Source organism: Oncorhynchus mykiss, chromosome 16 (genome assembly GCF_013265735.2).
Source record: "Oncorhynchus mykiss isolate Arlee chromosome 16, USDA_OmykA_1.1, whole genome shotgun sequence".
Lineage (NCBI taxonomy): Eukaryota > Metazoa > Chordata > Actinopteri > Salmoniformes > Salmonidae > Oncorhynchus > Oncorhynchus mykiss.
Window position 1 is genome coordinate 24,843,213 of NC_048580.1, and position 23,675 is coordinate 24,866,887.

Below are 23,675 nucleotides of genomic sequence, written 5' to 3' on the forward strand. Positions count from 1 at the left end.
GGTCAGATGAGACTAAAATTGAGATTTTTGGCCATCAAGGAAACCGCTTTGTCTGGCGCAAACCCAACACCTCTCATCACCCTGAGAATACCATCCCCACAGTGAAGCATGGTGGTGGCAGCATCATGCTGTGGGGATGTTTTTCATCGTCAGGGACTGGGAAACAGAATTGAAGGAATGATGGATGGCACTAAATACAGGGAAATACTTGAGGGTAACCTGTTCCAGTCTTCCAGAGATTTGAGACTGGGACGGAGGTTCACCTTCCAACAGGACAATGGCCCCAAGCATACTGCTAAAGCAACAGTTGAGTGGTTTAATAAGGGGAAACATTGAAATGCATTGGAATGGCCTAGTCAAAGCCCAGACCTCAATCCAATTGAGAATCTGTGGTATGACTTAAAGATTGATGTCCACCAGCAGAACCCATCCAACTTGAAAGGAGCTAGAGCAGTTATGCCTTGAAGAATGGGCAAAAATCCCAGTGGCTAGATGTGCCAAGCTTATACAGACATACCCCAAGAGACTTGGAGTTGTAAATGCTGCTAAAGGTGGCTCTACAAAGTATTGACGTTGAGGGGATGAATAGTTATGCACACTCAAGTTCAGTTTTTTGTCTTATTTCTTGTTTGTTTCACAATAAAAAGTATTTTGCATCTTCAAAGTGGTAGGCATGTTGTATAAATCAAATGACACAAACCCTCAAAAAAATAAATTTTAAGGCAACGAAATACTTTCGCAAGCCATTGTATTATATTCTTGACCTTAAAGTATTTCTGTATTTAATTGGTAATATATTTGGAAAAACTTCTAAAAACATATTTCCACTTTGTCATAATGGGATATTGTGTGTTGATGGGGGACAAAAAGTATGTGGACACTTGCTTGTCGAGCATCTCAATACAAAATCATGGGCATTAACCTTTTCACGTGTGAGTTCCAAATATCTCTAACCGTTGCCCCTCCATGAGTTTTTTTCATGCGTGTTATGTCAGAATGCTCTCACTGTTCCAAAAAGTGATTGTTACGCAACAGGACAGTTACCCGCACTGCCCTCAAACCAAGGCACACTGCCTGCTAATTAAGTCAATTACAAATTATTTTATAACAAGTTTAGTTTTCTAACAACAGTTTGAGTTGAGGTGTGTTCCACCTCCTTGTTAATTGACATAAGAAGTAGCCCATTTCACTGTTGCGAACAATTTATATTTGAGGCTTTACTGAGAGCCCAAGCACTTCCCTAGTGTTTCCCCAGATCAAGTATGAAGACATTGTGCATTTCGCGTCAGAACAGGCCTTGCACAAACGTTTTCTGACAGCACATTTTCTGGCTGGCGCCCGCATTGCCTTCGTGGTTGTTTTCCTTACAAATTGGACTTTGGACATGTGTGCATTTCTATCAAATTAAGTGGCTTATTTTCTGTATATCGTGTTGTCGTTTCTGCAGTAGCACACCGCATGTATGTATGGATCTTAATGTATTTACTGTTTTATTTACTTTTTCAAGTACTGGTGACAAAATCATGCATTCCAATTCTTGCATAGATACAGTGCCTTGCGAAAGTATTCGGCCCCCTTGAACTTTGCGACCTTTTGCCACATTTCAGGCTTCAAACATAAAGATATAAAACTGTATTTTTTTGTGAAGAATCAACAACAAGTGGGACACAATCATGAAGTGGAACGACATTTATTGGATATTTCAAACTTTTTTAACAAATCACAAACTGAAAAATTGGGCGTGCAAAATTATTCAGCCCCTTTACTTTCAGTGCAGCAAACTCTCTCCAGAAGTTCATTGAGGATCTCTGAACGATCCAATGTTGACCTAAATGACCAATGATGATAAATACAATCCACCTGTGTGTAATCAAGTCTCTGTATAAATGCACCTGCACTGTGATAGTCTCAGAGGTCCGTTAAAAGCGCAGAGAGCATCACGAAGAACAAGGAATACACCAGGCAGGTCTGAGATACTGTTGTGAAGAAGTTTAAAGCCGGATTTGGATACAAAAAGATTTCCCAAGCTTTAAACATCCCAAGGAGCACTGTGCAAGCGATAATATTGAAATGGAAGGAGTATCAGACCACTGCAACTCTACCAAGACCTGGCCATCCCTCTAAACTTTCAGCTCATACAAGGAGAAGACTGATCAGAGATGCAGCCAAGAGCCCCATGATCACTCTGGATGAACTGCAGAGATCTACAGGTGGGAGACTCTGTCCATAGGACAACAATCAGTCGTATATTGCACAAATCTGGCCTTTATGGAAGAGTGGCAAGAAGAAAGCCATTTCTTAAAGATATCCATAAAAAGTGTTGTTTAAAGTTTGCCACAAGCCACCTGGGAGACACACCAAACATGTGGAAGAAGGTGCTCTGGTCAGATGAAACCAAAATTGAACTTTTTGGCAACAATGCAAAACGTTATGTTTGGCGTAAAAGCAGCACAGCTCATCACCCTGAACACACCATCCCCACTGTCAAACATGGTGGTGGTAGCATCATGGTTTGGGCCTGCTTTTCTTCAGCAGGGACAGGGAAGATGGTTGAAATTGATGGGAAGATGGATGGAGCCAAATACAGGACCATTCTGGAAGAAAACCTGATGGAGTCTGCAAAAGACCTGAGACTGGGACGGAGATTTGTCTTCCAACAAGACAATGATCCAAAACATAAAGCAAAATCTACAATGGAATGGTTCAAAAATAAACATATCCAGGTGTTAGAATGGCCAAGTCAAAGTCCAGACCTGAATCCAATCGAGAATCTGTGGAAAAAACTGAAAACTGCTGTTCACAAATGCTCTCCATCCAACCTCACTGAGCTCGAGCTGTTTTGCAAGGAGGAATGGGAAAAAATGTCAGTCTCTCGATGTGCAAAACTGATAGAGACATACCCCAAGCGACTTACAGCTGTAATCGCAGCAAAAGGTGGCGCTACAAAGTATTAACTTAAGGGGGCTGAATAATTTTGCACGCCCAATTGTTCAGTTTTTGATTTGTTAAAAAAGTTTGAAATATCCAATAAATGTTGTTCCACTTCATGATTGTGTCCCACTTGTTGTTGATTCTTCACAAAAAAATACAGTTTTATATCTTTATGTTTGAAGCCTGAAATGTGGCAAAAGGTCGCAAAGTTCAAGGGGGCCGAATACTTTCGCAAGGCACTGTATATTGACAGCAGGGGCTTTCACACAGGTGCGGTTCCTGAGTTAATTACGCAATTAACATCCCATCCCTATTTTGGCCATTTTGGCTACCATGGCTGTGCCCCAATAGGATGACAATGCCCCCAACCACAAGGCACGAGTGAACACTGAATGGTTTGATGAGCATGAAAATGAAAAAATATGAAAAAAAAAAAAATTATGGGAGATTCTGGAGCGGAGCCTGGTACAGCGTTTTCCATCATCGTCAAAAAAAAAAAAATTATGGGAGATTCTGGAGCGGAGCCTGGTACAGCGTTTTCCATCATCGTCAACAAAACACAGATTTATGGAATTTCTCGTGGAAGAAGTGTCACAGCCCTCCAATTGAGTTCCAGACACTTGTAGACTATATGCCATTGTGCATTGAAGCTGTTCTGTCTCGTGGTGGATGGCCCAATGCCCCAAGACACTTTATGTTGGTGTTTCCTTTATTTTGGCAGTTACCTGTATGTGTATACTGTACCAAACTGCATACACGGTTGACTGGAGTCGTCTTTACAGCTTTGAGACAGTAGGTGGCGCCTTATGCCATCTCGACATAGCCTCACCGTACAGCTGTGAAATGTCAAACGGCCGATTGTCAGCAGTGCATCTAACCACAACAGTGGGTGAAACTGTGAGTTTAGATAAGAGAGAGAATGCTCTTTCTCTAAGGTTTAATCACCAAAAGAAATTTGCCCTGTTCCAAGCAGTCCGTATTTCCCCACTGAACTAATAAGTATGTGAAAGTTAACAAGGCTATCGTTATTTAAACAACCACTTCATCTTTCTCTCTCTCGACAATGCAACTGGATTGGCCCATGGTGAGCCACTGTATTCATTCAGAAAAACGGTGAGAACCTGCTTCTTGATTATTCAAATAATAAGTTACCCCTCTCTGTAACTCAAGTTACTTGATATACGCGCCTCTTCACAACCACACCAGCACAGGAAACATCATACAATGGTAGTCTTAGCATTGAAAGTAAAGGTACATTTGCTATTGCACTAAATTATAGTGTAATGAAAGGCTAGTTTGTGCAGGTACCACAGCACTAGAAGTCCCGATCCAGGACTGGTGCCTAAAGATCTTGGGTTTCAACAACTGGCTGTATGACATGAATGAGTTGGATGCACTTCATTGATTCCCAGTGTTAGGCAGTGCTCCAACAGAGATATTTAGCAGCACACAATGAACACTCCAACAGACCAATAGCAGGTTTGGTTGGCTGAGCACAGTATGTTATATTATTCACTTATACTGCCCTTATACTGTATTACAATATAAATATATTGACATGGGGTTGTTTCAGAATAGATACAATTATAAGATTTTTTTTTGTGAAAGAAATAAGTAAATGTATTTTGCAACATTACAAATATACAAATAGAAGCAATCTTAATATACATACAATAATCATATTTTAAAAATAAACACATTATAAGAAAATACTTAGAGGACATTTTTGATAGGGGTTGTTTCAGGAAGGGACCTAAGACACATTCAAACAGCACATATTCAACATTTCCAACTTAGTCGCAGATCTTGCTCTTCCAGACCACTAGGAAAACCAAGACGGGGATGAGACTGACTGGAATGAGGGTAAGGGTAAGCACAACACCGGAGGGGGCATCGGGAAATAACTGCTCCTCCTCCGGACATGCCTGGAAGAAGCTGGAATGGATCTGGATAAAGAAGTCTTGCACCACTTGGTTCGGGAAGTAACATCCTAAGTTGGTGGTCAAGCTCTCGATACATCTGGTCAGCTCATTGTATGGTCTGCCGTGGAGAGATCAAGTCAGGTTTTTACAGTAAATGCAAAGTAACTCTGTTAGCTAATACATTTTACAGTAATGATCGTTTTTTTTACTCAATGAAGACTATTGGAGACTTGAGTTATTCTTCATTTTTTTTTAAGGGCAAGATTAAATTGGTTATGTATTATCAGATATTTATACTATCGTGGTAATTGTCGTAATATTTGAGAGTTGAAGAATGACAGAGTGTGCATGCACACCTGCCTGTGTGCCTGCCTGTGTGCGAGCCCGTGTGTGTTGCAGAGTGTGTACAGCCTCTATACACCCTCCCCTCTACCCTCATGCTCTCTACTGTCAACTAATGATCACTTGCCGACAACGAGTGACTGGATGTGTTTCCTCTGCCCATGCTTTAGAGGTACTTGCTTCAACTATTCTGTTTCAAGTAACTCCCATGTGCTGTTACTGTTTACGTTGAAAGTGGAAGAGGTCTAACGAGAGAGGTCCAAGTATAGAGATAAAACTATTTGTTCTATGAGTCCAAGTATGAAACTAATTCAGTACCAATGGAACCGAAGAGAGCGATGTAAGTAGTAAAGTCTGTGCAGGTTGTTTTAACCAGTTATAACTCATGTAAGGAGATTGAACCAATAGTCTAACAGTTTGATGTGATTCAACCAATACTGGTGATGTAGATTACATCTAAAACAGGAAGTCAAACAATGAATTTGCGATGGAACTATATATGTAATGTAAAAATGAACCAGATCTGATCACATTTGGTGTTAAGATGCATTTGAGTTATTTGGTTCTGTTTTCTGGATGTAGATCACATTTTAATACTAAGTGTAAATAGGGTCAAAGAGTAGTAAGCATATAATGTCTGAAAGCAACATTTAGTCAGAAAGCAACATTTAGGTATACCTGATGACTTGGTCCCATTCACACCAGAGTTCCTTGTTGATGTCTGTCATTTCAGAGTGAAACGGATTCCAGCAGATAGTGTAGCTGAAGTGTTCTAGGAGGTTCTCATTGCAGTGGCGAAAAACAGCGGAATACTCCTGATCCTGAAAACTTTCTAGGGGTACAACCAGAGAGAATATATATCTTACACCATCATGACACATTTTACCCCATTTATAATCCACCCATCCAATGTATTGCCTACGCATAGATGAAATCAGGTATCTTATACAGTATTGTTGCAATGTTGGGCTGGCACTATCTGGCCAGGGTAAAAGGATAGAAGTGTGTCACATTATTACACCTAGTACCTTGTCAAATAATCTATTTAAAAATATATATAAATATATATATATAAATATATATGTATATATATTTGAACTGTTGATTTGGGGAAAAAATCCAACCACAAGGTACAATATAATACAAATTGATTAGGAAGATACATCATGCATTTGAATTAGGTACTATTATTTTGCCAAAGGTAAGTCAAATGCATTAAAGATCATTTGAGCACTTACCGTTATCTTCAAATGTTACATTGGATGAGACGTTGCTTTGTAATTGAATTTGACCTGGAAATTAAGAGGTGTTTAACATTATTGTGTTAAAAGAATGTGGTAGTGCATTGTCACGTGTGGTCAAATATGCCTTCAAATATGTCTTCTTACTCCCACTAACATACAGAGTTTGGCTTAGTTACACCTTTGATTACACCACCGTGACAAGGCAGCTACGCAACAAGAAAAAGCAGCAACAAGGAACCACCAATACTATTGTATCAGAAGTCTTGTCTTATCACTCACACACCGCCCAGACAGCAGACACTTAATAGCAAAAGGATAAAAAACATTATAATACATCAATGATGTATTGTAAGACTTGTCATAAGCATGCTTGACCCCTTTATATTGTCTTATGATCTTCTTATAATGATTTTGACTAAATAACAGCTCCCCATGCAGTATATTAGCCACATAGAAATACATCACACATTATAAGGTTCTTGAACATGCCTGTTAACTTTCAGTAAAGTGTTACCATAGGATACATACCTAAGACGAGGACAGGGAAAAGCAGTAGGAAGATCATGGTGGAGAGAGGACACTGGAGAGCCCCGGAGCCAAATTAAACTCAAGGACCAGTGAGTAGCAGCCAAGAGTGTCAATACGTTGTCCTCCTCCGAAAGTGAACAGGAGTGGGTTAAAGAGCGAGACCTAAGCCCACCCATGTTTTTCCAGCCATTGTTCACAGAAAAGTGCTGACGAAACATCCTACTGTTCTGTTGATGTTGATTTCATGGCTCGATGGACACCGACTTTGGGGTGGCATTTCCCCTAGGTACAGATCCATGATAAGCTTCCCCTTCCTCAATCCCAACCTTAACCATTAGCAGGGGAAATGCAAAGCTGACCCAAGACCAGCGTATAGGGGCCACTTCAACCTACACCAAGAAGTTTGCCCAAAAAGTTTGCCCACCCTTGCTCTAAAGGCACGTAGCAATCTCTGTCTTTAACCCTTCCCACATCCACTCGCCTCTGACTCCTTACTGGCAGCTTCATTAAATAGTACCCTCAAAACCCCAGTCTCAACGTCAACCGTGAAGAGGCAACTCTGGGATGCTGGCCTTCTAGGCAAAATTCCTCTGTCCAGTGTCTGTGTTCTTTTGCCCATTTTAATATTTTCTTTTTATTTCCAATCTGAGATATTGCTTTTTCTTTGCAACTCTGCCTAGAAGGTCAACATCCCGGAGTCGCCTCTTCACTGTTGACGTTGAGACTGTGGTTTTGTGGGTACTATTTAATTAAACTGCAAGTTGAGGACTTGTGAGGCGTCTGTTTCTCAAACTAGACATTCTAATGTACTTGTCCTCTTGCTCAGTTGTGCACAGGGGCCTCCCACTCCTCTTTCTATTCTGGTTAGAGCCAGTTTGCGCTGTTCTGTGACGGGAGTAGTACACAGCATTGTACGAGATCTTCTGTTTCTTGGCAATTTCTCACATGGAAATAGCCTTCATTTCTCAGAACAAGAATAGACTGATGAGTTTCAGAAAAGTTATTTGTTTCTAGCCATTTTGAGCCTGTAATCGAACCCACAAATGGCGATGCTCTAGATACTCAATTAGTCTAAAGAAGGCATGTTTTATTGCTTCTTTAATCAGAACAACAGTTTTCAGCTGTGCTAACATAATTTCAAAAGGGTTTTCTCATGATCAATTAGCCTTTTAAAATGATAAACTTGGATTAGCTAACACAACGTGCCATTGGAACACAGGAGTGATGGTTGCTGATAATGGGCCTCTGTACGCCTATGTAGATATTCCATGAAGAATCTGTCGTTTCCAGCTACAATAGTAATTTACAACATTAACAATGTCACTGTATTTCTGATCAATTTGAGGTTATTTTAATGGACAAAAAATGTGCTTTTCTTTCAGAAACAAGGGCATTGCTAAGTGACTCCAAACTTTTGAACGGTAGTGTATATTATTATAATATTTTTTAATTTAATGTCTCGTGATCCGGATTGATGGCCCGGCGGGCCGGATACTGCCCACGGCCCATACTTTGCTCCCCTTGCTTTAGAGAGACAGGCCTCTCTTGAATCAGATAATCCACAGGGAATTAACGATTTGTATACATTTGTGGGAACAAATATAGCAATTTTGCAAGCTGTTACTCTACGGTGCTCTATACTGGGTCAAAAAAATGTATCGGAGTCACAGTACAAAGTAAGGAAAATAAATAATTGCAGTTTTAGGGATATAATTTCAAAAGGCAAAAATATGTGTGTGTCTGTGTGTGTGTGTCAGCCTTTGCGAGTGCGGGTGTGTGTCCACATGTGCGTGCGTGGGAGTGCGTGTCTGCATCATTCTGCTAGTGCACCAGTATGTGTGTGTCCTCATGTTCCTGCGAGTATACAAGTGAGTGTGTGTGACGAGAGTCAAGGGTCCATTTGGGCGTAGGGTCCATTTGGGCGTAGGAGCCACTCGGGCTAGTTTCCTGCCGTCTGATTGCCAGGGCTCTTGAGAGATTTCCCCTACGCTCAACGGCTCAGAAGACGACTCGCCCAATGGAAACAGGAAGTTGGATGGACATGAAAGATAGCCGTGCTTGTTAAAACAAACACAAATAAAACATACAAGAACCACACAACTGGGGCAAACATGCATGCAATGCTGGGGCGTACACTCACTCACATGCAAATAGTTGCACGTATAGTATGCTTGCACACGCACACACACACACACACACAAAATCAGGAGTAAGAATTTGCTTAACAAGTCACATAATAAGTTGCATTGACTCACTCTGTGTGCAATTTCTCAGTACTACCTCATCTTTGTAACCCACACATACAGTACAATTACCTGTAAGGTTCCCCTCAGGCGAGCAGTGAATTTCAAACACAGTTTTAACCACAAAGACCGGGGAGGTTTTCCAATGCCTCGCAAAGTGGGGCACCTATTGGTAGATGGGTAAAAAAGGAAACATTGAAATATCCCTTTGATCATGATGAAGTTATTAGTTACACTTTAGATGGTGCATCAATACACCCAGTCATTACAATGATACAGGCGTCCTTCCTAACTCAGTTGCCGGAAAAGAAGGGCGCCGCTGTGACTTTAAAACAGCTACAGAGTTTAATGGCTGTGATAGGAGAAAACTGAGGATGGATCAACAACATTGTAGTTACTCCACAATACTAACCTAATTTACAGAGTGAAAAGGAGGAAGTCTGTACAGAATAAAAATATTCCAAAACATGCATCCTGTTTGCAACAAGGCACTAGAGTAATACTGCAAAAGATTTGGACAAGCAATTTACTTTTTGTCCTGAATACAAAGTGTATGTTTCGGCCAAATCCAATACAATACATTACTGACTATTTTCTCTATATTTTCATGCTATGGCTATACTGGTAATCTTGGGCAGAAACTTTGGTTTTAGAAGTGTGGGGGACATTTATATATACAGTATATATATTATATTTTTAAATCCAGTCAAATAAACACTGCAAACAGCCTACCCGGCCACTCGGAGGTGTCCGCATGGTCCTAAAGCACACCGCTGCCTCGTTTTGTATCACATTCCTATGATAAAACTGGGGGGAGACAAAAATGCATGTCACCAGTGAAAGTTGCTCCCCTGCTGGTAATCGTTAAGGACTGGGGAGTTTTTCAGGATTAACAATTAAAGGAATGGAGCTAAGCACAGGCAAAATCCTAGAAGAAAACCTGGTCAGTCTGCTTTCCACCAGACACTGGGAGATTAATTCACCTTTCAGCAGGACAATAACATAAAACATAAGGGCAAATCTACACTGGAGTTGCTTAGCAAGACAGTGAATGTTCCTGAGCGGCCGAGTTACAGTTTTGACTAAAATCTATGGCAAGGCTTGAAAATGATTGTCTAATAATGATTAGCAACCAATTCAACAGAGGTTGAAGAATTTTGAAATGAATAATGGACAAATATTGTACAATCCAGGTGTGAAAAACTGTTAGAGACGTACCCAGAAAGACTCAGGGCTGTAATCACTGCCAAAGATGATTCTACCATGTATTTACTCAGTGGTGTGAATAGTTATGTAAATTAGATATTTTTTGTATTTCATTGTCAATAAATTTGCAAACATTTAAAAAAAAAACATGTTTTCACTTTGTCATTATGGGGTACTGTGTGTAGAATAAGTCAAGGGGTTTGAATACTTTCTGAAGGCACTGTAAGTTACTGTGAATATTCACAGTAACTTACTTTCCACACTATAACAAGTAACTGCCTAAGGCATTAAAGAAATTGAGTAGTGGCTACTCAGACATCTCCAATGGGCGGTTGAACTCAAATCATAAAAGTGGTACTAACTCATATCAATAAGATTTCTTATCACTTAATATTTTTGAGTACTGTTAACAAATATTAAGTTATTGAGGAAATATAACTTTGTGGTGTGCTAATCTAAAGGGATTGAGTTTTTACAGTTTATGATAATTATATATTTTAAAGTCAATATAACTATTATTAAATAAGTTGTTCTTACTTACTTCTTACTTGTTTTAAGTATTTACTTAAAATAATAAAGTAGTAGTCAGACACATTGATATTGGAGTAAAAAACACTTTATTTATCTGTATTGTGCTGATAATTATTACATTTGTGCAAGTTATAAATTCCTAATAGTGCCACCTGGCTCTGTTTTTAGAGGATTGTGTGTAATTCAACATTTTCAGATTTGTATTATACTTTTGCACAATGTTGTAAGCTGGTTTGAAGAGAGAAAAGTATGTTTCTAAAATAGTACTAAGCAGTTTGATGTGCTATGAGGTGCAATTGATCATGATGAATGGATATCAAAATAATGAGACAAGCTATTCCCACCATCAACAAGGTCATGTGCACCACTCTGAATGACAGAGGCTAATGCAGCGTCATGTAATAATTACAGCTCGACCTCCAGTTACTGCAAGAGAATGAGCACTGTGCTCAACAATGCCTGCTAAGGTGGGCCAAAATGACAAATTGTTTAATACATAAAACAATCTTAAACATTAATACACAACCACTGAAAATTAATAAGCAGAACGACTTCGTAGTTACACCTGAAAAACGTGGAAGGAAGGTAAATACTTTAAGCAGAAGGGACCCTACATTTTTTGTTCGAAACTAACATATGGACTTTTTTTTAAGCTAGTCATACCAAAGATTATTTTGCAATTTGATTATGAATTTTAAGACCCCTTAAGTTATCATTTATCTTTTTTTTAATTTTTTTTATGTATTGGATGAAACATGGAATTTGCCATTACTGCTATTAGCCAATAGAAACACATTAAATAAAAGATTCACTACATGGACAACAGATAGACCCACAAAGAATCTAAAGGAAGTTTGTTCTGAAGTGTCTGTCCTATAGCTGAGCGATATTAGACAGGAAACTGTTTGTTTTTTAAAATTCTACATGTATATATTCCCTTATTTTAGGCACTAAACTATCTCCATATATACATCCATTAAATGTTTAACTGGTACCGGGGACCTAAGACGAGTCTTGTGAGGCTTGTTGGCATCCTAGAGCAAAACGGAGAACATTGTGTTTGTGAGTCTCATCTTTCAGTAGGATGGTCATGATAGTTTGTAGGCCAAACCGTTCGGACGCTACATACGTTTATGTGAGAAGACATCTCATGGTCTGACAAACACTACTCTATCTCTGCCACCTTTCACCGCAGATGAGGAAGGGCGAATGTTGGCGCATGAGGTGGATTGAGACGCAGCCCTTGCAAAAAAAACAGATATCTCTAGCTTAAACAGACAAATTATTATGTTAACTAGATTTCCGCGAGGCGCAGAAATTGTAGGCCAATGGACCTTAACTTGCAAGATGTCAGGAGAACAGCACTCTGGCACTCAGGAGCAGGTTGTGGCAGCCAACGTTGAAAGACATTGTTTAGGAACCCCTCTCGAAAAGGAGGGCCTGGAATGTTAAGGGTGTATAGCAAGTGGCTTCATTGTGTCTACTTCCTGCATAGGAGAACTCATAAGGGTGTGACGACTGATGTGGTATGTTGCTCTACATTGAGGTAGTTAACATCGAACATAGTGTATTGGGGTGGAATAAATTCTAGGTCTGAGTGCGACCAATGGGTAAGTTTGACCATCTCCCCATCAAGAGTTTAAGAATGCAGGTGCAATACTCCTGAGACCCTAAATAAATAGTAAATTCATAGCAGTAAAGTTTCCAAAACAGAGCACTTTCAGTACAAACCAAAAAGTGTGATGATGATGCAAAACGCATCACAAATTTAGATTTTGAATGGAAGTGCTCTATCTTGAAACCTTACTGCTGACGTGCACCATGTTTTGGTACCATAACAACATTGCACTGATTAACAAAATACTCAACAATGTTTTTAATGTCTTTAAGTCATTCAGAGACATTGACATTTGGAGTAAACAATAGATGTAGGTAAGATTGGCATTCAAAACAGCTTGTAGACCAAATGAAGGTCGTTCGTTGGTTCCCATCAACTAGACAACCACAGAGTACAGAAAAAAAACAAGGGAGGTAGAGAAAACAAATCAGTGGGGCCAGAGCCTAACGAGAAACCACATCTCACACTTCGGTGAACTTGAAAAACATTTCCCATTTGCAAAAAAAAAAAAAAAAGAGACAGAAACACAACACTTTGGTGTCTAACCCTATCAGCAAATGGCAAGCTGCAGTAGTGAAACATTAGCTTGCTGTTCTATGCCTCCGCAGTAAAGTAGCGGGCATGGTAATTATGTATTTCAGTGCAGTGGTGAATTTGATGCACAGCTCCCGTGGGAAATTTGGAGGTACACAAATCATCTTCTATCCATTTTATAGGGCAAAAACATCAGATAACATTTTCTGCTGTTGACATTTGACTAAGCTGTCAAAAAAAACTTTAATTCATCTTGAAATAAAACAAGCTTTGAAACCCTGTTGTTGATTTGTGGTTAAAACAGGGTTAAAATGTGACAAAAACAGTACAAACTGATTAACTAAGTTCTGCATGTTTTTTTCAACAGGGAATTGACCATTGGGGACAGATCAAAGTTATAAAATGAAAGTTCAGATAAAGGTAATTAAGGTAAAGCATAAATCAAGACAGTTTATTTGTGGGTTTAATACCTTACTAAAAAAATGGCTGCAAACCAGGCAAATATTTAGTCAATCTGGCCCGATGTTGACTCAACCAATTTCTGTCCATAGAGTTGCTTACTGTATATTTTATCACTTGCATAGTTCAGTGTAAGATTTGCCCTTAGGGTGCTCCCTTAGTGGAACACTGTTTATAGGGGTCAGGCAGATTAGTGAAAGGTTGTGAACTGTCATGATCACAACTACCAGGTAACACCCATGTCCTAAACCTCCCATGCACTCTAAACCCTCAGCCACAGTGCACCAAGTTAAACCAGTATGACCTAAACATGACCTTAAACACCATACAACAAACAATAAAAACACATGTTGTTGTGAGCCACTTACCTTACCTTATAACACATATTTCTACAGGCACTTATAAGGAACCAATTAGCTTTAATGAATTTTTTCTTCATGCTTATCTTTGACATTTCTGCTGGATATAAAAATGATAAACATGATAGAGTTTCTGAATTGAGTTCACAATAGTACTATTTTGTGAAATGATGTCTAAAATAGATAGTAAAATCATAAAGATTAATCTCCGTATTACATTATGTGACTGTATGAAACGTTTACATAGGTTGCTACTGTAGGAAATAACCTTTGCCAAGCAACTTTTGACCCGCCCAAAAAACAAATTTGAATGACAAACATCCTTTTTGTTGACACTATGGTGCATGTCTTCAGTGTCATGAAAAGTTTGAGGGGCATGGGGTCAACAACAACTTCTTTGATAGGCTATAGACAAACATATGGTAAAGGTGTGTGTCCCAGAGATTGACATCTCCCAAACAAGTCACTGCTACAGAGGAGGGCTTCAGGACATGTCTGTCACTGTTGACAGCAGAAGTAAGTTTTTGAAATGAATGGAAACTAAGAAATGGGTATTACATTGTTCAAATATAGTTGATTATCTTTATGGGTAATTAAATCTTTAAATACATGTATCATTCTGCAGAAATGAGTAAGTATATTAGGAAAAAGTTACGTGATGTAATAAGATAAATGTGCCAAGTGTTCCATGGGATATTTGTGTGACAAAATAATATCACATTACTCTTACTTTGAAAAGCACTTGTTATTAGTATTATCATTAATATCGTAAATATATTTGTTGATGAATCTTGCTGCTATTCGAGTGCATGCAAAAGTAGTGATGATTATGGTCACACCTTCACAACTATGAAAGAAGGTAGTGTGGTTGACTCTCCAGTGCGCTTCATTGTCTGACTAATCCATAGACTTTTCGGAGGGTTTATTGTTTTAGTACCAAATTCACTCAGCTGCCAACGTAATAGCTATGAATTGTTAAAGTTAGAATGAATTTGATTTGATTTGATTTGATAATTGAATTAGTTAAATTCTTCTTTTTAAGTCTGACTTTTCACAACAATTTTAATCTGTACTATCTAAATTGATATTATAACAGTTAGTAGAGTAGTATAAGGTTGCATCTGTTGCAAAATAGGTGGACATAATATCGACGCATTGCGTAATACATAGGCTAAATTGAAGTAGGCTATTTCTTAATTGAAGTTCAATCATGCACACTTGGGGGAGATTCTGAAAAATCTTCCACTTAAATCGAGTTTTCCCTTAGCCATGCATTGACGTGAATGTGGGACTGCCGTACATGAGAGTTTCACCAAAGAGGAAGTTAGGATTTGCCCCTTAGGCCCTTGACTCAGAGTTTATTTGACAGCAGTGAACATCTAGCATAATGTTCAAGGGTGCAATAATAAATCTTCTTCGTCTGTTTAATAACACACTTTGTAAGCATCCTAATTGTAAGTTTAAAAAAGTAAAGTATCTATCAGGTGGAGCGAATGCATGCTTATTGATTTAATGTTAGGATATAGATAATCTTATCCTCTTGAGTCCATCTCAATGTCTCATAAAATAATTCACAAACAAAACAATTCTACAACAACAAACCAGCCCTTAGTTTTTCAACAAAAAAAGTTGATTATTCTTAATTCATAATTTGCTCTCTCAGTTTCCTCTTACCTTTCTTTGAAGTCGACTATACCTGTTTCCACCAGAAGCTAAAGTCACGAATGCAATAAATAAGAAATATTATCTACAACTAAAACACAGCTAATTATCAGTTATCAGGTACATGTGGCAGAGGTGTCATGGAACATGGAGGTGGCAGAAAGCTAATTTAAAGGCTTGTAGCACGCGACAGTGACTGATTTCTATACATTTAGTCAACCCACGGTTTCCCTTTCACCAACGAACTGCAGCTGGTGGCACGCAACCTATTCTCTTATGACTGAAATATAAGGCTGCTTACTCAAACCACACAAAATTATCAGGGTGTTCGTGACAATGTTTCAGCTCTAGGTTATTGAAATAGGAATATTTACACTATATTTGTGGGGCTGTGTACACAATACAGTGTCCCTATGGAGTTGTGTCGCTGCGGCCTATGGACAAGTGTGTGAGAATGGCAACTTACCTAAGTTGTCAACGGTATGGATAGAAAACAGCACTCAACCCTTTGGGACAAATTTGTATTGGTATATGTGCATAATGACTAATTTGTTTATTTGCTTCATTTGATTATGTAAACACACATTTGTAAGATGTAGAATAAATATGTACTCGAAAGGACTTGTAGTTGGAATAAGTTGTCACATCTTTAAATGGGTTACACGGCATAACCCATTTGAAGATGAATCCTAACTTTTTTTTTTTTAATTTGTTGAAAGTTAGACCTGAATACCAAGGTGTAAATCCTATCTCTCACAAGCCTCAACTTGACATTATCTTACAAAAATCAATAGCCTACGAAGCTTGTGGATAGGCTAACTCTCTGTGCTGCTGTGACTGATTTGTCATTATGTTACCCAGATATGGATCTCACAAGCTTTTTTGGCATGGATTACGATCACAGCCTGGTGACAGGGGACTACTTTGACTACAACGACACTTCCACCAGAGGCTACGAGCTGATTGAGCGTTGCGAAGCCATCGAGCAACAGCGGACCATCAAGGTCTTCCAGACCTGTGTCTTCCTCCTGGTTTTTCTCCTGGGCCTGCTCGGCAACTCCCTGGTCATCGCCACCTTTGTTCTCTACCGCCGCCTGCGTCTCCGCTCCATGACTGACATCTTCCTCTTCCAGCTGGCCCTAGCCGACCTCCTCCTACTCCTTACCCTGCCCATCCAGGCTGGGGACACCCTCCTGGGCCACTGGGCCTTCGGCAATGCCCTGTGCAAGGCAACGCATGCTAGCTACGCTGTCAACACCTACAGCGGGCTGCTGCTGTTGGCCTGCATTAGTGTAGACCGCTACATGGTGGTGGCTCGGACCCAGGAGGTGCTGAGGCTACGTAGCCGCATGCTGACGGGTGGCAAGCTGGCCTCGTTGGGCGTCTGGCTAACTGCCCTGCTCCTTAGCCTGCCCGAGATCCTCTTCTCCGGGGTGGAAAGAGAACAGGAGGGGGAGGCACACTGTGGCATGAACGTGTGGGTGGAAGAGAGCTGGCGGGTCAAGACGGCCACCCGCTGCGCCCAGATTGCCGGCTTCTGCCTGCCCTTCCTTGTCATGGTAGCCTGCTACTCGCTGATTGGCCGAGTGCTGTGTGAGGGGCGGGGGCGGGGGGGCTGGCGGCGCCAGCGAACCCTGAGGCTGATGGTGGTGCTGGTGGCCGTCTTCCTGCTCTTCCAGCTGCCCTACACCGTGGTGCTCTCCCTCAAGGTGGCAGGGCCAGGGGCTGCCAAGCAGACTTGCGATCAGTGGGCTGCCACACTGCTGAGGGAGTATGTGACTTGCACCCTGGCATATACCCGCTGCTGTCTCAACCCCCTCCTCTATGCCCTGGTGGGTGTCCGCTTCAGGGGCGACGTTCTGAAGCTGCTCCACGGCGTTGGCTGCCTGTGCTGGGCCGTGTCTGGGCCTCACCTGGAGAGCTGTACCTCGGGGTCACCCTCCTCCCTGGGCTTAACCACGCTCTCCCCCCTGCCGCCCAACTCACCTCTGCTCCTACCCCCCGACACCCTGGCACACAGCGTCAAATATCAGCCTCCAACAGCAAGCCATCCCTCTGGCCCGACCAAGGTGTTTCTCTTCCCTAGTAGGCCTACCCTGCCCTCAGATGGCCTGCTTCAGTTCACTGTCTCCAAAACCAAACCAGTCTAAACCAATCTTTGTATAGCTTGTGCGATCCTTATCAGGACTCACTTTTATATTAATCGTTAATTGATTCTATTCAATTGTATTTCACTATAGTGTCCACTTTTATAATATATCTTATGTGCATTAATTGTGTATTACTGTAATCAAGCAGTGCTTGTGGGACTGTGACTGTATGTTTCCACTTGTGACAGCTCTACCTGAATTTATGCTATAAAAAAAATAAAAATATGAATATGCTTCATGTGATATTTTGCCCCGAATTTCTATTTAATATTAATATATTAGATAGAAATATATAAATATAATATTTGCCTCACTTATCTTTGTAACAGAAACATATATTTTTGAAAATAGTACATACACTAATACTAAAAATACTAAATATAGTATGCATGTATGTACTACAATTTTACAACATAAGGTTGTAAATTATTATTATTAATGCCAATTTAATATTCAATGGTTGATGGAACATGTCTGAAATAAGTATTATGTGAAGATATGTTCAAACAAGTGCAATATAGACAGATATGTAATGTACGTCTGTCCTCATATATTATAGAATCATGTAGTTATGGTGTGTCTTTAAGGCCAAATGTTTAAACAAAATGTGTAGCATGGCATTGTTGAATACTGGTTTCTGATTGGCTTCAAGGGCATTCTATTTCGCTATAACACAGCACGGTAGAATTCAATGGCTATAGTTGATTCTTACATGTTCTATGTTTGAGCTGCTTTTGAAAGCAAAATTAGAGTTGAAAACATTATTGGCATTGTTGAATTACATTTTCATAACAGCAATCTAGGACTGATTGGTTTTGTTTGATGAACCAGCAAGTCTGTTTGTTTAGTTACCAAGGCAACTACTGTAAACGTGCCGGCTGCTTCATTACGGAACACCGTTTAGGTCTTTGCGTGTCAAAAAATATACCCGTAAAATAACACTATTTGACACGTTAAATAAGTTTTTAATTTGACACGTCAAATAACACAGTTTAATTGTAGAATGTTGTGTTGGACCGCAACTTCTGAGGTAGCTAGCTAGCACCAATACAACCTGCCTGTCATCATCTAAAATAACCCTAATTTATAAGACAGTTCTTATTTGATTAATGTTCGGACCCATCGATGTGAAGCTAGCCACAATAAGGATTAGCCACAATAGTGGACTTTGCCTTCAAAATAAAAGTATGTAATTGACAGCGATGCAAATGAATACAAATAGTAGAATTATGCCATAATTGAATAGATCATGCTAAACGAGGATGGAATGTTATATAAAATCAACAAAAGACAATAATTTGTTAATTCGACAAAAATCTGTTGAAATCACACTGTATGTATTAGACTTTAGAATTGCATTGGTGGCCTGCTACGATTTATCTGCCAGGTCAGGTCGCAGTTGCAAATGAGAACTTGTTCTCAACTAGCCTACCTGGTTAAATAAAGGTGAAATAAAAAATAAAATAAATAAATGCTTATTTCACTGTACAGCCTTACCTATGGATTGTGGATCAATGACATGGGTTATTAGACTACTCAGTGACACCCAGAGAACATTAGCGTCATAACTCTTATTGTGGGACTCTGAAACAACTGTGAATTGAGCCAAATGTATTGTCAACGTATGTGTATTGAACACTATTCCAGAGGAAAAACAATACAACCTGGATGTTTTGGAGTCTGATAACTCTGAGAAGGACGTTGAGAAAAAAATATATTGGGTACTGACTAGACTGATACTCCATGTCATTGAGCCCGAATCCTTAGGTAAAGCATGTACAGTGCAATATGAATGTCAATGCACACAATAGGCTGACTGGGAAGGTGATTTCACACAGTCACAGTCCGGCGATGAGCTACAACGCTAATGTTTGCGTAAACTCTTCACAGTTGTGTTTTGTGGGTTTCACCTAGTAGACTGATACCCCATTTCATTGCTTCACATTATCTAGTCAAAATATGGCATGATTCCACCAATTGTAACCTTCTGCATTACTTTCAAAGAGGTGCTTTTATTTGGAAGGCAAACCGCAAATTCAAAAAAATATTGTGCCTAATCTTTATTGTGGCTAGCTTCACAACACATAACCTGGTCCGGTCTAGCCTCATGAAGGTAGCTGACTGCTTATAACGTTAGCTTTGGGTAACACGTTTTAGTAGCTGGCTAGCTATTTAATTTCATGAACTGAAGTTCAATTTCAATAGGCGAACAACAAGTGGCTACCTAGCTAATACTTACTGACAAGGATTCCTAAAACACTGCTAAGAATTATGAACATGACTGCAGCTTCTACAGTTCATTGTTTTCAGGCTGGTTGTATTGGTGCTAGCTAGCTACCCCAGATGTTTCGGTCCAACACATTCTACAATTAAACTGTGTTATTTGACATGTCAAATTAAAAGCTTATTTGACAAAGTATTAGTATGGAAGTCCAAGATTTTCAAATCGTTTTACCCGGAACAAGTCTTAACACTTGCAATTATTTTTCACTTGCTTGTTTCAAGTGTCACTTGATTTTGTACACGTGATTTATTAACCTGTCCAGTGTGTGTTGACAGGTGATTTGTTATGGGCATTTTTACACGCGTTCATTACACCTGTTCAGCCTATTGGGCAAGGACTGGCGTTTTTGTAGTTGTTTTTGGATAATTTGCCAGAAACAACTTATTTGGTAGCTAACGTCACATTTTGAGATTTTTTCAAGCATTTATGTATTGAAAAAAAGCCCCAAAAGGCTTCATAATTCAGAAAGGTATTTTTTATTTTCAATTAGCTATCCATAATTTTCCTTTGAAGTATCAAGCTAAGTATCAAGTATATATATATTTAAAAAATGACTCTTTCCATCCACCAAATCTAATTTTATTAGTCACACGCGCAGAATACAACAGGTGGACCTTACAGAGAAATGCTTACTTACGAGCCCCTAACTAACAATGCAGTTTCAAAGAAATACAGATAAGAATAAGAGAAAAGTAACAAGAAATTAAAGAACAGCAGTAAAATAACAATAGCGAGACTATATACAGGGGGGAACCAATACAGAGTCAATGTGCGGGGGCACCGGTTAGTTGAGGTAGTATGTACATGTAGGTAGAGTTATTAAAGTGACTATGCATAGATGACAACAGAGAGTAGCAGTGGTGTAAAGAGGGTGTGAGGGGCACTGCAAATAGTCTGGGTAGCCATTTGACTAGATGTTCAGGAGTCTTATGGCTTGGGGGTAGAAGCTGTCTTGGACCTAGACTTGGCGCTCCGGTACCGCTTGCCGTGTGGGTAGCAGAGAGAACAGTCTATGACTAGGGTGGCTGGAGTCTTTGAAAATTTTTAGGGCTTTCCTCTGACACCGCCTGGTATAGAGGTCCTAGATGGCAGGAAGCTTGGCCCCAGTGATATACTGGGCTGTTCGCACTGCCCTTTGTAGTGCGTTGCGGTCAGAGGCCGAGCAGTTGCCATACCAGGTAGTGATGCAACCAGTCAGCATGCTCTCGATGGTGCAGCTGTAGAACCTTTTGAGGATCCATACCAAATCTTTTCAATCTCATGAGGGGGAATAGGTTTTGTCGTGCCTTCTTCACGACTGTCTTGGTGTGCTTGGACCATGTTAGTTTGTTGGTGATGTGGACACCAAGGTACTTGAAGCCGTCATCCTGCTCCACTTCACCCCCCGTCGATGAGAATGGGGGCGTGCTCGGTTCTCTTTTTCCTGTAGTCCACAATCATCTTTGTCTTAAAAAAAAAAAAGTTGCTACTTTTCCAAAACACCATTTGTTTGATGAATAAATTAAAGCAATAGTAGTCACTATACTTACCAAACCACAAAGGCTGAATTAAAATGTTTTCTAAAGAGGAATTTATAAACTGTTACAGAGGCAGCGGGGGAAGGACAAGGTTGCACAACATTTTAGATAAATAAGCTTCTTGTGCATATGGAAAATGTCTGGGATCTTTTATTTCAGCTCACGAAACATGAGACCAGCACTTTACATGTTGCATTTTTATTTTTGTTCAGTGTATATACGTCCATCTGAAAATGTGCAAACTGAGACATCACCGCTTAAGTTGGTAATCCAATGTTTTGAAAATAGCTGGCTAGCAGTCTGTCTAGTACTGTTATGGTGAGTGAATGAGGACCCAAAAGCGAACTAACTTAAACAGAGCTTCTTTAATTACCAAACATAGGTAGGCTCAGATAGACCGGCAGATTCCGACAGGACAGGACAAGGTTACAGCAAACATGACGATAGTCTGGCTCAGGCATGAAACACAACAAACAAGAATCCGACAAGGACAGGAACAGAAACAGAGAGAGATATAGGGACCTAATCAGAGGCAAAAAGGGAACAGGTGGGAAACGGGGTGAATGGGTAGTTAGAGGAGACAAGGAACAGCTGGGGGAAAGCGGGGGAGAAAAGGTAACCTAACAACGACCAGCAGAGGGAGACAGGGTGAAGGGAAAGGACAGAGACAAGACACAACATGACAGTACCCCCCCACTCACCGAGCGCCTCCTGGCGCACTCGAGGAGGAAACCTGGCGGCAACGGAGGAAATCCTCGATCAGCGCACGGTCCAGCACGTCCCGAGAGGGAACCCAACTCCTCTCCTCAGGACCGTACCCCTCCCAATCTACGAGGTACTGGTGACCACGGCCCCGAGGACGCATGTCCAAAATTCTACAGACCCTGTAGATGGGTGCGCCCTCGACAAGGATGGGGGGGGGGGGGGGGGGAGACGAGCGGGGGCGCGAAGGACGGGCTTGATGCAGGAGACATGGAAGACCGGGTGGACGCGACGAAGGTATCGCGGAAGAAGAAGTCGAACTGCGACAGGATTAATGACCCGAGAAATACGGAACGGACCAATGAACCGCGGGGTCAACTTGCGAGAAGCCGTCTTAAGGGGAAGGTTCTGAGTGGAGAGCCAAACTCTCTGACCGCGACAATATCTAGGACTCTGAGTTCTACGCTTATTAGCAGCCCTCACAGTCTGCATCCTATAACGGCAAAGTGCAGACCTGACCCTCTTCCAGGTGCGCTCGCAACGTTGGACAAAAGCCTGAGCGGAGGGGACGCTGGACTCGGCGAACTGAGATGAGAACAGCGGAGGCTGGTACCCGAGGCTACTCTGAAAAGGAGATAGCCCGGTCGCAGACGAAGGAAGCGAGTTGTGGGCGTATTCTGCCCAGGGGAGCTGTTCTGACCAAGACGCAGGGTTACGAAAAGAAAGACTGCGTAAGATGCGACCAATAGTCTGATTGGCCCGTTCTGCTTGACCGTTAGACTGGGGGTGAAAGCCGGAAGAGAGACTGACGGAAGCCCCAATCAAACGGCAAAACTCCCTCCAAAATTGAGACGTGAATTGCGGACCTCTGTCCGAAACGACGTCTGACGGAAGGCCATGAATTCTGAAAACATTCTCGATGATGATTTGTGCCGTCTCTTTAGCAGAAGGAAGCTTAGCAAGGGGAATGAAATGAGCCGCCTTAGAGAACCTATCGACAACCGTAAGAATAACAGTCTTCCCCGCTGACGAAGGCAGTCCGGTGACAAAATCTAAGGCGATGTGAGACCACGGTCGAGAGGGAATAGGAAGCGGCCTGAGACGGCCGGCAGGAGGAGAGTTACCGGACTTAGTCTGCGCGCAGACCGAACAAGCAGCCACGAAACGACGCGTGTCATGCTCCCGGGTGGGCCACCAAAAACGCTGGCGAATGGAAGCAAGCGTACCCCGAACGCCAGGGTGGCCGGCTAACTTGGCAGAGTGAGCCCACTGAAGAACGGCCAGACGAGTAGGAACGGGAACGAAAAGAAGGTTCCTAGGACAAGCGCGCGGCGACGGAGTGTGAGTGAGCGCTTGTTTTACCTGCCTCTCAATTCCCCAGACAGTCAACCCGACAACACGCCCCTCAGGGAGAATCCCCTCGGGGTCAGTGGAGGCTACTGA

At 41.0% G+C, this 23,675-nt stretch overlaps 2 protein-coding genes across 2 annotated transcripts; one reads left to right on the forward strand and one right to left on the reverse strand.

Moving 5' to 3' along the window:
• Nucleotides 1-3,854: 3,854 nt before the first annotated feature.
• Nucleotides 3,855-7,390, reverse strand: LOC110491706 (receptor activity-modifying protein 1). Its single transcript, XM_021565349.2, has 4 exons — nt 6,968-7,390; nt 6,434-6,487; nt 5,874-6,027; nt 3,855-4,971 (listed from the first exon to the last, which is right to left on the reverse strand). The coding sequence occupies exons 1-4, from the start codon at nt 7,002-7,004 to the stop codon at nt 4,725-4,727; spliced, it is 492 nt and encodes a 163-aa protein (XP_021421024.1). The 5' UTR covers nt 7,005-7,390; the 3' UTR covers nt 3,855-4,724.
• Nucleotides 7,391-14,299: 6,909 nt separating this feature from the next.
• On the forward strand, nt 14,300-17,918 carry ccr10 (chemokine (C-C motif) receptor 10). Its single transcript, XM_021567359.2, has 2 exons — nt 14,300-14,433; nt 16,441-17,918. The coding sequence occupies exons 1-2, from the start codon at nt 14,337-14,339 to the stop codon at nt 17,727-17,729; spliced, it is 1,386 nt and encodes a 461-aa protein (XP_021423034.2). The 5' UTR covers nt 14,300-14,336; the 3' UTR covers nt 17,730-17,918.
• The last annotated feature ends 5,757 nt before the right edge of the window (nt 17,919-23,675 follow it).